Source organism: Schistocerca piceifrons, chromosome 8, assembly GCF_021461385.2.
Source record: "Schistocerca piceifrons isolate TAMUIC-IGC-003096 chromosome 8, iqSchPice1.1, whole genome shotgun sequence".
NCBI classification, from domain to species: Eukaryota; Metazoa; Arthropoda; class Insecta; order Orthoptera; family Acrididae; genus Schistocerca; species Schistocerca piceifrons.
Genome location: NC_060145.1, coordinates 408,742,944 through 408,757,721, shown reverse-complemented (window position 1 = coordinate 408,757,721; position 14,778 = coordinate 408,742,944). Strand labels below are relative to the sequence as shown.

At 39.2% G+C, this 14,778-nt stretch overlaps 1 protein-coding gene across 3 annotated transcripts in view; it reads left to right on the top strand.

Annotated features, from left to right (window-relative positions):
• LOC124711634 (protein HIRA-like) overlaps window positions 1–14,778 on the top strand; it is a 237,620-nt gene that overhangs the window by 99,337 nt on the left and 123,505 nt on the right. For all 3 annotated transcript variants that reach the window (XM_047241819.1, XM_047241821.1, XM_047241820.1), the window contains one exon: window positions 10,180–10,461. In XM_047241819.1, the coding sequence (XP_047097775.1) occupies window positions 10,180–10,461 (282 nt within the window). The remainder of the gene's footprint in view (window positions 1–10,179; window positions 10,462–14,778) is intronic.

Here is a 14,778-nt window from a genome sequence, read left to right as displayed (position 1 = left end):
ATTAGGTTGTCAACAGGGACTTACCACACGAGCCCTGTTGTTAGTTTGTGTGCAGAGGCTGGTGAGCCTCTGCTGTCTATTGGACGTCTTCTTCTCGTGGTATGCCACGCATATAGGTCTTTGTCCGTTCCTACATTGCCAGCATCCAGTTACATTGTTCAGCTGCCACTGGAACGCCTATTCAATCATCGACCACAAGCAACATGGCCATTTGGGATCTGTGCAAGGGAGAGCCTTGAATTATTACAGGGGGGGGGGGGCATTAAGGTCCAAAGCCAGGGGTGGAGTAGGGTATCCCCCTGGCTACTACCAAGGCCTAGATTGCTTTTAGAACTAACTATTTACAAGAAGCATTGTACCCCAGACCATGTTTATAAAATTAAATTTAATGAATTTTTACGTAGCCACCCAGATTTTATTACTGTCTACACAGATGTTTCTAAGCAGAGAGATGTTTTTGGTTGTTCTGTCGTGTTCCCTGACACTGTCCTCAGGATAGGGCTCCCAGAGCAGTTTTAGTTTATTATGTGGAATAGTTTGCTATCATGAGGGCAATGGAGCAGATGAGACAGTGCTGTGACAAAAAATTTATCATCTGCTCCAATTCTCAAAGTGCCCTTCTCGCTGTTGGACAGATGTACCCAGCAGATTGGATGGTGCAACAAGTGCAGGACACTCTCCTTTTCTTGCCCAGGCAAAACAAGGAAATCATTTTGTGCTGGGTTCCAGGGCACATAGGCATCTAGGGTAATGAACTCACTGGTGCTACTGCTAAGGAGGCTTGCTCCCTTCCTCCTCCTGCCAGCTGTTCAGTCCCTCTGTGGGCTGTCACTTCATTTGTGACCAGAAAGGCAACATTTTGGTGGGAGTCCCAGTGGCTGGAAGTGAGGAACAGTAAACTACGTTCCATCTAAACTTCAGTGTGACCATGGATCACCTCCTTTCGCTTGCGATGGTGTGAAGAAGTAGCCCTTACTTGGCTTAGAGTGGGACATATTGCCCACTGACACACGGCTTGCTCTTACGTTGGGAGGAGCCCCCAGTATGTCAGAGACGCGGGACAAAGCTGACATCTTTTAACCGATTGTGTTCTCTTGCCGACCTGAGGCTTGAACTGGGTATCCCACAGGATCTTCCCTCTATTTTAACTGATAACAAGGCGAATATTGTTTGTGTCTTAAAATTTTGTGCGGTGTCCGGAATTCTTCCCAAAATACTTGGTGTGCAATCTTAATGTGTCACATATTATTTCTAAGTTGTCATCCAGCCACACTCATTGGTCCCTTTCTTAACAGCGTCTTTACAGGTATTTTCTCCATGATTTCGTTTAGTTATCCCACTGTGTCTCACTGGGGTTTTATTACGGGCTTTTCTGAGCCTCACATTTCTGGTGTTGCTTTACGTTTCCTGTGGTGGGATCAAACATAGTTTTCCAGTTTATTGATCTCCTTACATAGATTATGGAAATCATCTTCAGTATAACTTTAATGCTAGGGCGCTGATGACGTAGCTAAATCATCATCATCTTTTTCCATGTGCCTGTTTTTAGCTGTCTTCTATTATGTCAGTTGGGACTGACACATAGTCATTTTGAACTCCTCTCTGTCTTCGTGTTCTGTAGTTTTGATTTGGACACGTTTGACCTCAATTGTTTTTTGCGTCCTAAAGCAATGCAAAATCAAACCCTTAGTAACAGAACTGTTGTTTCAGATTATCCTCTTTCCCTACAACATTACATGCAATGCTTCGATTTGTAGAATATATTCTTATTTTCCCGAGCAGCGTCATTTGAAGATTCAAATGCGAGAATAGTTTACCGCTAGAATGTTTTTCAAAGAAAATTATCAATATATTTAATTTGGATGACTGCATATATTGTGGATACATATTAAATGCCTTTAATGCAGTGGTTTCTGTATCAATATTCTGCTGATTGTTGTTGAATTTTCTGCCCTTAGGAGCATTTCCCAACCCAGTGGCAAGAGAGTGGTCTGAACTTTTATTCTCTCATTTGCTCTCTTTTAATGAGGTCACTGTCATTATTGTCAAAGTTTTAAGCAATAACTAGGATTGAACCTATGACCCCAGACCTATCTGGATTCATAGTTAGTTGCTATCCCTAAAACGAGATTTAAACCATATTGCACAATTATGTCAAAGAGTTTCTTATTTTATAAATTTTGAGTTATCAGTGGAAGGTAGAGGTAATTTTTGACAGAACACATTGGAAAGTAAGTTGTCATGTGTCTCCAATTTTTTCATATGCAACTAGAGGATCAGCATGTGTGTTTCAGTGGCATTTTTATCACTGTATAAAACAAAACAAACACCATCCTAACAAAACCTTGAAGGCTCAATAGTACAGTCTCATCCCAAGGCAAGAAGAGCTCTTGTCAAGACTATCAGGTGGACAGTACTTTTCGAGAATTGGTTTATCCTAATCTTATTTACAGTTGCAGCTATACAGACAATCCTGTAAATTCATGGTCATCATTATCCATTTGGATTACACAGATACAATAAATTGCTTTTTGGAATTGCTAGCACACCAGCAGTTTTCCAGTGTTTTTGAGCAGATGAGTCAAAACGTTCTGACCAGACAAGTATCAGGACAATACAGTAGTAAATGATGAACTTATGTCTGCCATTCCAGACACTTCAACAGAATGGGCTAAAGTGTAACCTACAAAAGAATGAACTCTTTCACAAGCGAGTTGAGTATTTCATCTACATGTTGAATCTTAAAGGACTTCGACTGAATTGACAACATATGTAAAGCATGGAAAACATTCAAGGCCTTCAATCATTTCTTGACAAAATAAATTATTATGTATATTTTATGTTGGCCCCTCTTCCTCACCAGTTACAAGTATTCTATTTACTATCGATAGACAACACAACATGCTAATGCCAATGTTGTGTCTAGACTACCTGTGGGACCAATCTCACATTTGACTCTCAGAGGCACTATGCTTCCAAGTAGACAGCATCTTACAAAACTGTCTTCAAGAGTGTCCTGTTGATTACACTGTGTCATGCTGGTTCATTTATTGTAGATGTCATAATTTTCGCATCTGTCATCTGTCGAAACTACAACAGCACCTACTCCAAACAAGCCAGCATGACACACAGTGTAACCCAATATCCAATAAGAACAAATTCTCCATTGTGTATAAAATATTGTTGTCATGTGGATCACATCATGCTAGATAATAAAGGTGACTTATGAAAATGGGCAGAGCCTTAAATGAGTTATTTAGTATATAAACAGCAGCTTTGGTGTTAAAATGTCTTTTCTTCAATATTTGATAGCTGCAAGACACAACACACTGAAAACGTTTATAAAACTCAATGTCAGAACTCTCTTTTGTACAAAAGTTGGTCAGCATTTTCAGGTAAATATTCTTCTTGATATTGTAATGTACAGGATGTCAAATTGTTATCTTTCTTTCTATATTTCGATCCATTAAAAAAAAAAGAATCAGTCATGGTACAGCATTGTTCACTGCCCCACTTGGAAAAACACAGAGAGAAGTCTCATTCTGATATTTTGGATCTCAGACTGTCAGACCTGTGAGATATTCGACATTTGGCGTTCATTTCGGCCGCGTGTCTGAAATCCGTGCTCGAGAGCTCAAGTGACAACAATGAGCAGGAGGGCCTGCACACACCAATAACAGCTTCTAGAACAGACAAACCCAGTATTAACACACAGTTCACAAAAAACTAAAGCCAACTGGCAAGCACTGGGTAGCGACAAATACAGGACGAGACGTTAAATGTTACAGTGTGACAACCGAAATTACTATTAAAGCAATAGTTCATTAAACAATCTCCAATGATATGAAATTTCACTTGATAAATTTATAAATCACCACTACCTCAAGGTGATAATGACCAGACAGTCTGCACACAACCTTAAATACCAAAGCACCATTTGATGGCGCAAAATCGTTACCATTATAGTTGCCAACAAGGAAGAAGTTTGCAATTCTAGTTTAAATTAGCAGCTGAAGTTTTATGTAGAGAATTAACTTTGATTCATAAAATTTACCACTTAATACATTAACAATAATAATAAAAAATGAATCACTGAATATCAGCCACACTTGCAATTCAAAATAAATGCAGTGGAATCTCAGGGCACAGTGCAGTTTCATGGACTTGCAATACCAAGTATCGTGGACCCTCATCCACGTGGTTTACACATCCAAAAGTTCCACCACAAAATGGCTCATCGCTTAAAGTTAGTCCAGGAGCTCGCTGTTGACCTGCACACCTGGGTAAACTCCCATGCTCTCCTCAGGACTCAAGATAGACACGACTCTTAAACAGAGCCTGTGATGACCGGTGACTGCTTTCGCACTCCAGTTCCGCTCGCCACCAGACCCAGGCGCTGGAATGTTAACACTATGCCCACTGCAGTACACTAAGCATCGACTGACTACTCACGATGCTCCATGCGCTATCTTCCCTCTGTCAATGTCCCCAACCACGTCTCCATCACTGCCCCGACCGAGTCTCCTTTGCTGCCCCCGACTGAGTCTCACCTTGCGAGCCACAGCCATCCTAAATAGACAGTGCTAGCCAACCATGACACCACAAAGCATGACAGAGGAACTATCCTGCTAAGAGCATCGCAAGAAGTCACAGCTCAATAACATTATTTTACTAGTTAGGTAATAATAATTATTAGACAGAAAATATATACCTGTAAAAGAATAAAAAGTAAACTGCAATTTATGAAATGAGTACTTGAACCATTATTTCTAATTGTGAATGTGATACGAAACCTTGTTGGTTTTATTTTATTTCTATCTGCAATGGTCTCTCGTTATTGATGTGCAAATGACATCATGTTGTGATGAGAAAGTTTGCCAGTGCACATGAATTGCTGGTGTAGGCACTTTTTCACACACACAGGACAATGAATGTAGTATGTATTTTCATTGTTTTACTGCATGTCTAATTCAGTGTTCCATTCAGAAACATCATGTTCATATTACATTATTTTTCTCCATGATTAAAAACTTATTTTATTGTTGACAAATATGTCTTTCTCCATTCATCTGTACTCACCAAGCCATCTTATGGTGTGTGGTGGACGGTACTATGTGTACCACTGTCACAGCCTCTTCCCTGTACCAGTCACGAATAGTTCGCAGGAAGATTGCTGGTAAGGCTTTGTGTGGGCTCAAATGTTTCTAATTCATGCTCATGATCTTTTCGCGAGATATACGTAGAAGGAAGCTATATACACTGAAGAGCCAAAGAAACTGGTACACCTGCATAATATCGTGTAGGACCCCTGTGAGCACGCGGAAGTGCCGCAACACGATGTGGCATGAACTCGACTAATGTCTGAAGAAGGGATGGAGGGAATTTACACCATAAATCCTGCAGGGCTGTCCATAAATCTGCAAGAGTATGAGGGGGTGGTGATCTCTTCTGAACAGCACGTTGCAAGGCATCCCAGATGTGCCCAATAATGAGGATATTGAAAGGGTAATGCAGTATGTAAAGGGGGACGAAAATCTAATAGTCATGGGCGACTGGAATGCAGTTGTAGGGGAAGGAGTGGAAGAAAAGGTTACAGGAGAATATGGGCTTGGGACAAGGAATGAAAGAGGAGAAAGACTAATTGAGTTCTGTAACAAGTTTCAGCTAGTAATAGCGAATACCCTGTTCAAGAATCACAAGAGGAGGAGGTATACTTGGAAAAGGCCGGGAGATACGGGAAGATTTCAATTAGATTACATCATGGTCAGACAGAGATTCCGAAATCAGATACTGGATTGTAAGGTGTACCCAGGAGCAGATATAGACTCAGATCACAATATAGTAGTGATGAAGAGTAGGCTGAAGTTCAAGACATTAGTCAGGAAGAATCAATACGCAAAGAAGTGGGATACGGAAGTACTAACGAATGACGAGATACGTTTGAAGTTCTCTAACGCTATAGATACAGCAATAAGGAATAGTGCAGTAGACAGTACAGTTGAAGAGGAATGGACATCTCTAAAAAGGGCCATCACAGAAGTTGGGAAGGAAAACATAGGTACAAAGAAGGTAGCTGCGAAGAAACCATGGGTAACAGAAGAAATACTTCAGTTGATTGATGAAAGGAGGAAGTACAAACATGTTCCAGGAAAATCAGGAATACAGAAATATAAGTCGCTGAGGAATGAAATAAATAGGAAGTGCAGGGAAGCTAAGATGAAATGGCTGCAGGAAAAATGTGAAGACATCGAAAAAGATATGATTATCGGAAGGACAGACTCAGCATACAGGAAAGTCAAAACAACCTTTGGTGACATTAAAAGCAACGGTGGTAACATTAAGAGTGCAACGGGAATTACACTGTTAAATGCAGAGGAGAGAGCAGATAGGTGGAAAGAATACATTGAAAGCCTCTATGAGGGTGAAGATTGGTCTGATGTGATAGAAGAAGAAGCAGGAGTCGATTTAGAAGAGATAGGGGATCCAGTATTAGAATCGGAATTTAAAAGAGCTTTGGAGGACTTACGGTCAAATAAGGCAGAAGGGATAGATAATATTCCATCAGAATTTCTAAAATCATTGGGGGAAGTGGCAACAAAACGACTATTCACGTTGGTGTGTAGAATATATGAGTCTGGCGACATACCATCTGACTTTCGGAAAAGCATCATCCACACAATTCCAAAGACGGCAAGAGCTGACATGTGCGATAATTATTGCACAATCAGCTTAACAGCTCATGCATCGAAGCTGCTTACAAGAATAATATACAGAAGAATGGAAAAGAAAATTGAGAATGCGCTAGGTGACGATCAGTGTGGCTTTAGGAAAAGTAAAGGGACGAGAGAGGCAATTCTGACGTTACGGCTAATAATGGAAGCAAGGCTAAAGAAAAATCAAGACACTTTCATAGGATTTGTCGACCTGGAAAAAGCGTTCGACAATATAAAATGGTGCAAGCTGTTCGAGATTCTGAAAAAAGTAGGGGTAAGCTATAGGGAGAGACGGGTCATATACAATATGTACAACAACCAAGAGGGAATAATAAGAGTGGACGATCAAGAACGAAGTGCTCGTATTAAGAAGGGTGTAAGGCAAGGCTGTAGCCTTTCGCCCCTACTCTTCAATCTGTACATCGAGGAAGCAATGATGGAAATAAAAGAAAGGTTCAGGAGTGGAATTAAAATACAAGGTGAAAGGATATCAATGATACGATTCGCTGATGACATTGCTATCCTGAGTGAAAGTGAAGAAGAATTAAATGATCTGCTGAATGGAATGAACAGTCTAATGAATACACAGTATGGTTTGAGAGTAAATCTGAGAAAGATGAAGGTAATGAGAAGTAGTAGAAATGAGAACAGCGAGAAACTTAACATCAGGATTGATGGTCACGAAGTCAATGAAGTTAAGGAATTCTGCTACCTAGGCAGTAAAATAACCAATGACGGACGGAGCAAGGAGGACATCAAAAGCAGACTCGCTATGGCAAAAAAGGCATTTCTGGCCAAGAGAAGTCTACTAATATCAAATACCGGCCTTAATTTGAGGAAGAAATTTCTGAGGATGTACGTCTGGAGTACAGCATTGTATGGTAGTGAAACATGGACTGTGGGAAAACCGGAACAGAAGAGAATCGAAGCATTTGAGATGTGGTGCTATAGATGAATGTTGAAAATTAGGTGGACTGATAAGGTAAGGAATGAGGAGGTTCTACGCAGAATCGGAGAGGAAAGGAATATGTGGAAAACACTGATAAGGAGAAGGGACAGGATGATAGGACATCTGCTAAGACGTGAGGGAATGACTTCCATGGTACTAGATGGAGCAGTAGAGGGCAAAAACTGTAGAGGAAGACAGAGATTGGAATACGTCAAGCAAATAACTGAGGACGTAGGTTGCAAGTGCTACTCTGAGATGAAGAGGTTAGCACAGGAAAGGAATTCGTGGTGGGCCGCATCAAACCAGTCAGTAGACTGATTACCAAAAAAGAAAAATGTTCATGTCCGGGGATTTTGATGGCCAGTAGAGGTGTTTAAACTCGGAAGAGTGTCCCGGGGGCCACTCTGTAACAATTCTGGGCGTGTTTGGTATTGCATTGTCCTGCTGGAATTGCTCAAGTCCATCAGAATGCACAGTGGACATGAATAGATGCAGGTAATCAGATAAGATGCTTACGTACGTGTCACCTGTTAGTCATATCTAGATGTACCAGGGGTCCCATATCACTCCAACTGCCCACGCCCCACATGATTAGAGAGCCTTCACCAACTTGAACTGTCCCCTGCTGACATGCCAGGTCCATGGATTCATTAGGTTGTCTCCATACCTGTACATGTCCTAAATACTTGATACAAGTTGAAACGAGACTTGTCTGACCAGGCAGCATGTTTCCAGTCATCAACAGTCCAATGTCATTGTTGACGGGCCCAGGTGAAGCATAAAGCTTTGTGTTGTGCAGTCATCAAGGGTACACAAGTGGGCCTTCAGCTCCGAAAGCCCATATCAATGTTTCTTTGAATGGTTCACATGCTGACACTTGTTGATGGCCCAGCATTGAAATTTGCAGCAGTTTGCAGAATGGTTGCACTTCTGTCATGTTGAACGATTCTCTTCAGTTGTCATTGGTCCCATTCTTGCAGGATCTTTTTCCGGCTGCAGCGATGTCAGAGATTTGATGTTTTAATGGATTCCTGATATTCATGGTACACTCGTGATACAGTCATATGGGAAAATTCCCACTTCTTTACTACCTCAGAGATGCTGTGTCTCATCGCTCATGTGCCGATTGCAACAGCACATTCAAACTCACTTAAATCTTGATAACCTGCCTTTGTAGCAGCAGTAACTGATCTAACAACTGCACCAAGACACTTGTCTTATATAAGCGTTGCCAACTGCAGCACTGTATTCTGCCTGTTTACATATCTCTACATTTGAATATGCATACCTATACCAGTTTCTTTGGCACTTCAGTGTATTTGTTGACTCTTCTGGGAACGTATGATCTGGGAACTTTAACAATAAGTCTCACCGTGATGCAGAACGTCTCTCTTACAGTGTCTGCCACTGGAGTTGGTTGACACTTTAGTGTTTACCAAATGACCCTGTAACAAAATGCATTGCTCTTCTTTGGATCATCTCTATTTCCTCTGTCAGTCCTATTTGGTATGGATCCCATACTGATGAGCAATATTCAAGTATTGGTCTCTCTCTCTCTCTCTCTCTCTGTCTCTCTGTCTCTCTGTCTCTCTGTCTCTCTCTCTCTCTCTCTCTCTCTCTCTCTCTCTCTCTCTCTCTCTCTCTAGAAGAATATCGGGTCTAGGAAACCAACCGTTTATGCCATTTTTATGCCATTATTTAAAGTATTTCTGGCATATATGTAATTGATGCATATTCAAGAGTAACACATACTAAAAAAAGACCAAGCTTCAAGATTTAATTATGATGGAAAGTAAATTATTCTTCCAAAAACAGGTTCTCGGTGAGTTGTTGAACAATTTCTTCCTTGTAAGCTTCCAAAATTTCTGCTTACTCAATGAACATGATGTGTTTATAGCAGAATTACAGTAAACTGTGAAACCTAACAAATAAGTGCCTGAAATTACATCAATGTAATTGTATTCGCTCAGGCAATTGTGACTGCATCTTTTACGTTTATTAATGTTTCTTTCGACATAATTCTAGTAATTGACAACAGAAGGCATCATCAGTTAGTGGACAGGTAACGAGATGTCCGTACATTGTTGTCATACGCCGTAAGTCAAGTTTTCGTGTGGTTTATGCTCATGCTTTGAGAAATCACGGCCAGACCTATACTTGGGCATGGTCTTTTTAACACAAAGTTGTGGCCTGAGCCATGCTTGGGCTTGACCTGCATAGTGTTAGAGTGTGACACTGATGGCACCCATCACCAAATTATAATAAAACAACAAGAGCATGTGTGGCAACACCTTCATCCTTTATGGATGTGCTCGTGAACACAAATCTTTAATTCTAGAATTTCATGAAAAGTTGTGTAATTTTCAAGTTTCTGTTCACATTATATTATTACACATGATAACCGAACCACTGGCATCTATCTATCACAAAAACTTATTAATTTTGTTTTTAAAATGTGTAGAGGCTGTCTTGATATAGCATTGCTCTGAAGATTTAATGTATTGTTCATTGTTTCAGCGTTTCAATTCCAACATTCTGCAGAAACAATATCGTTCTTCATCGAAGCCTCAGCAGTACTGCTGTTGTGCAATTGGTTCTCGAGATCGATCGTTATCAGTATGGCTTACAGCACTCAAACGACCTCTTGTTGTGTTGCACGAGTTGTTTACTAATTCTGTGCTTGATCTGTCATGGAGCTGTACAGGTCTGCAGTTGATGGCTTGTTCATGGGATGGAACTGTTGCTTTTGTAGAGTTCTCAGAAGATGAACTTGGGAAGCCACTTACAATGGAAGAGAAGGTGTGTTTAATTAATATTATTTGTAATTCATTTTAATTACTGAAAGATAATGTTGACTCCTTCATTGATGGAATTATGTTTTATTCATGAATTGTTAGTTCCTTAGTGTGAAAAGCTAACATGGATTACTTATGGATTACTTTCACAACTTTACTTGGGGGGGGGGACAAACAAAGATGATGTATCTTACCAAACGAAAGTGTTGGCATGTTGATACACACACACACACACACACATATCCATCTGCACATACACAGACACAAGCAGACATTTGTAAAGGCAAGAGTTTGGGCAGAGATGTCAGTCGAGGCGGAAGTACAGAGTACATTTGCCTCTGTGTTTGTGTGTCTATCAACATGCCAACGCTTTCGTTTGGTAAGTTACATCATCTTTGTTTTTAGATATATTTTTCCCACGTGGCATAAACGTGACTGTTCATATAGAAGTTATACTAAAAATTTTGTGATCATTGGTCTGGCACTAAACAGAAGTAGCATTTCATATGGATCCTTTCATGTTCCAAACTTAAAGTTCTTTATCCACTTCTTAAAAGTCTTCTTTTGCATATTTATAATAAACTGTACTGGCAACAGTATTTGAAGACTAAAAAATAGTTGTTAGATATGCTGATAAAATGAATCCCATCTTCTGTCGTGTATTTTTTATACATCACTCCAAAACTCACAAACCTTGTCTCCTCTTCTTTTTTTTGCCATGACAAAGAAATTACTTTAACGTTTTGTGTTTGAAAGCCCTGTTGCTGTTTTTGTGAATGATAAATGAATGTTTCCTTTCTCTCTGAAATTGTAGTGAGAGACTCCCTACCAATTCAAAAGAAAATTAAAAACATACCTCATCAGTCACTTTTTCTACAAATTATGTAAATATCCAGATTTAGATATTTAAGAATTCTGTTAGCTAGATGGCCAGTAGCAGTGTGGGTTTATATAGGAAGCTGTATAGTAATAATGTACTATAAATAGGACTTGTTTTTAAAGATGTATACATATTCTTGAAAACTACCATTGTAATCAAGTAAATAGTATGCTATTAATGGCAGACAAACAGCAGCTGTATGATGAAACTAATGAGGCAGCATTATTTTTCAAAGAAACAACTTTATTACTAATAATCTTGATTAAATTTAGATGGTGTTAGTGTGAATAGCATTAAGTTGTGTAGTGATAGTTTATTGTTGAAAAGTTTGTCATATCTTTCTCATATGTTACGTGTATACCTTGACTTGTTCCACATCATTGGAGGTTCCCCTTCTTGATGGTATCTACTGAATATGATAATGAATTCACATATCGCTATAATTTGTGTATTTTTAATTACTTTTTTCTTTTTGTTTCACTTATGGTTTGCATAATTGGTAGCACCACAGCATGTAAGCAAATAATTTATTCTGCTTTAATTTTCATGTCTTCCTGATCCTTATCCTGTAGATTGTGTTATTGTCATCAGCTGTAGTTTATCGACAGGCAGGTTTTCATTCATTCAAGATTAGGTTTGCTCATGCTATTTTATATTTTTCTCTATCCCCCATTTTGTTTCAGTTGTTAAATAATACACAACTGCCCTGTTTTATACTGTCATAAATAAAGTTTTCTTGAAAGGTAACAGAATTGCTCCAAATGTGGAACATCTACATGACTTTTCTGCAGTTCACACGTAGTGTGGCAAACCACCTTCAGACATCCTGTACTGTTCACCCTCAAACAGCACATAGGGAAAATGAACACTTAAATCTTTTGGTATGAGCTCTGATTTTTTAAATTTTATTACAACAATCACTTCTTTCTTGTAAGTGACAATAAAATATTTTAACATTCAGAGGAGGAAGTTGGAGGCTGAAATTTTGTGAAAATATCTTGCCACAGTGAAAAATGCCTTTGTTTTAACCCTTTCGTGGCTACAAGGGCCAAGTGTCCTGGCTACTTGTCCGGCTGATAAGAGGAAATGCAGCATGCGCCTGGCCGGTAGACTGCGGACCCAACCCTGTGGTCGCTGTAGGCTATGGCCACTGTTGGCATCCCGCACATTCTGGTGCATACAGAACCGCTGTACTGTCTCAGTGGTCATAGTTTCTGATGACCATGAAAGAGAGCTTGGAACTAAGTAACACTTTCTGTTATATGTTTATTATGGGCTGATAAACAGTTGGTTTAGAAAAATGATAGGAACGTTTTTAATAATAATTCCTATAACTTGAGGCTTATTCCGTCGATATGTGTGCCTACAACATATTAAAATTTCCTTAACATCGAATGAATGTGTTCCAAGATATATAGTGTTAAAGTGAGTAGCGTGTAGTGAAAACGCCCAAATATTGGACAGTTCTTGCTACTATCTTAATTAAAAAATAATTACAGGAATTTAAAACCAAATTATGGCACATATCCGGACTCTGAGTTAAACAAAGCATATATCTGGATAATTCATTTTTCGATAGGCCCATGGCTTGGTTTGTAATTAAAGCCTAAAGTCGATTCTCCACAATAAGATTGGTTGGTTTAAGGGGGGAGGGGGGCGGGGCAGATAGTAAATGCCTACCTTCTTCTTGCTCAATGTTTTCTTTTTCAGCTCATCATGTTCAGTACAGTTTCCTTTAATGGTTTCCCATTCTCATTTTTGATGCAGGCTTTGACTGCCACTGGCTGAATTAAAAACCCTTTTTATTTACTTTTTTTAAATTTTTAAATTTTAATTTATTACTTTCCTTTGCTTGAAATGTACACAGTTACTAAAACATACTAATATATCTTTAGTGTGTGATATTTTTCAAAACATGGCACCATGCAGAGAACCACATCACACTTTTTGCATCTTACGTGTGTAATTTTTCATTGTGAATGAGCAGTACATACTACACAGTGTGTCTGGGGAATCTCCTTTTTCTCTGTTGCTTCGAGGAACCCTGAATAATGTCCCTCTTTATTCTGCAGTTGGAAAGGGATTTCTTCTTTGGTTGTTCATAGGATTGCACTTTTACAAGTTTGACTATGAAATTCATTAAGCAACTGACGGATTGTTTCCAAGTGGTATTTCACTAGTGGTATCTTCTGTTACTTTTGCATTTCAAAAAATACTTTTTGCATTAAACACACACAAGTCAGTCATATGAAAGAGTACTTTTTTGTACCACTTCATTGTCTTTCGGATGAACTGTTCAGAAGACAACAGCATGTCTGTCTTACCAACTGCACCCACTGACTTATTATAGCTGACAACACAGGTAGGTTTCAATTTGTTTTTGCCCACTCTATGGTCTTTTTCCTCTATCTCCACAAACTCTGGTCCATTTATGGTAGAAGGCATCCAGACTTCTCTCTTGTCCATCCATTTTAGTGTCATTAATGTTCCACAGGACTAGGACTGTATTTCCCCGTTTTTCAAACTGTCTGGCAACAGCGGTAGATGTTTCCTGTTTTTGCATGCTGTTCCAATGGTGTTTGTACATTTATCATGGAGCCACAGGAATAATTCAAGGCTCGAATACCAATTGTCTAAATTAATGGTATGACCTTTGTTGGGGTATGGCTATAACAAACTCACAACAACATCGTCTGATTTTCCCCAATCAGCATTTCTAGATTCTATTTCTGAGGCAGCACCAGTGTAGACAATATAAACCAAAATATAATTGATTTGTACGTTACAAAGGACAAAAATTTTAATGTCAAAATGGTTCCTTTGAAAGGTAGCAGACTTTCGTCAATCACTAGGTTTTCAAAGGGTACTAATGCCTGGCAGAATTTATTTTTTGTGTGATCTACAATGAGACATATTTTTACAAGAATGTCTTGGAGGTGCGGTGGAATTGTCACTGAAGCGCGATAAAGGCAGGATCAACTTGTACCAGTCCCTGGCCATTATGTTAGAGAATATTGGTGTTTGAAGCAGAGAATATGTCAACCAGTATCCATTCGCTTCTAACTTTTTACTTCTAGGCATAAACAGAGAACATGGTAGGAAGCAATAAAATTAAGCTGGCTCTGCGTGCTTCCAGCATGCAAATTTCCTGGGTACTGTTTTCATTTTTCCAGTAATAAATTTATGATAATTATTGATCTGTGTATAGATAGCAGAAACGAATTCCATGGACATGAAGTACAAAAATATCTAAATGACTTGCTGACTCTTCGAAGTCTGCTTTTAATGCACTAAATGTGTTCACAAAATGGCGTCGTTTCATCACTGGATGATTCTTCGTCCAGTCATACTTTCTTTTTTCTGATGAAGTTTCACTTACTTCATCTTCTTTTCTGTCTTCAGAGGTAGAATCTTCTATTCTTGATGTCGAGGATTCAGCAG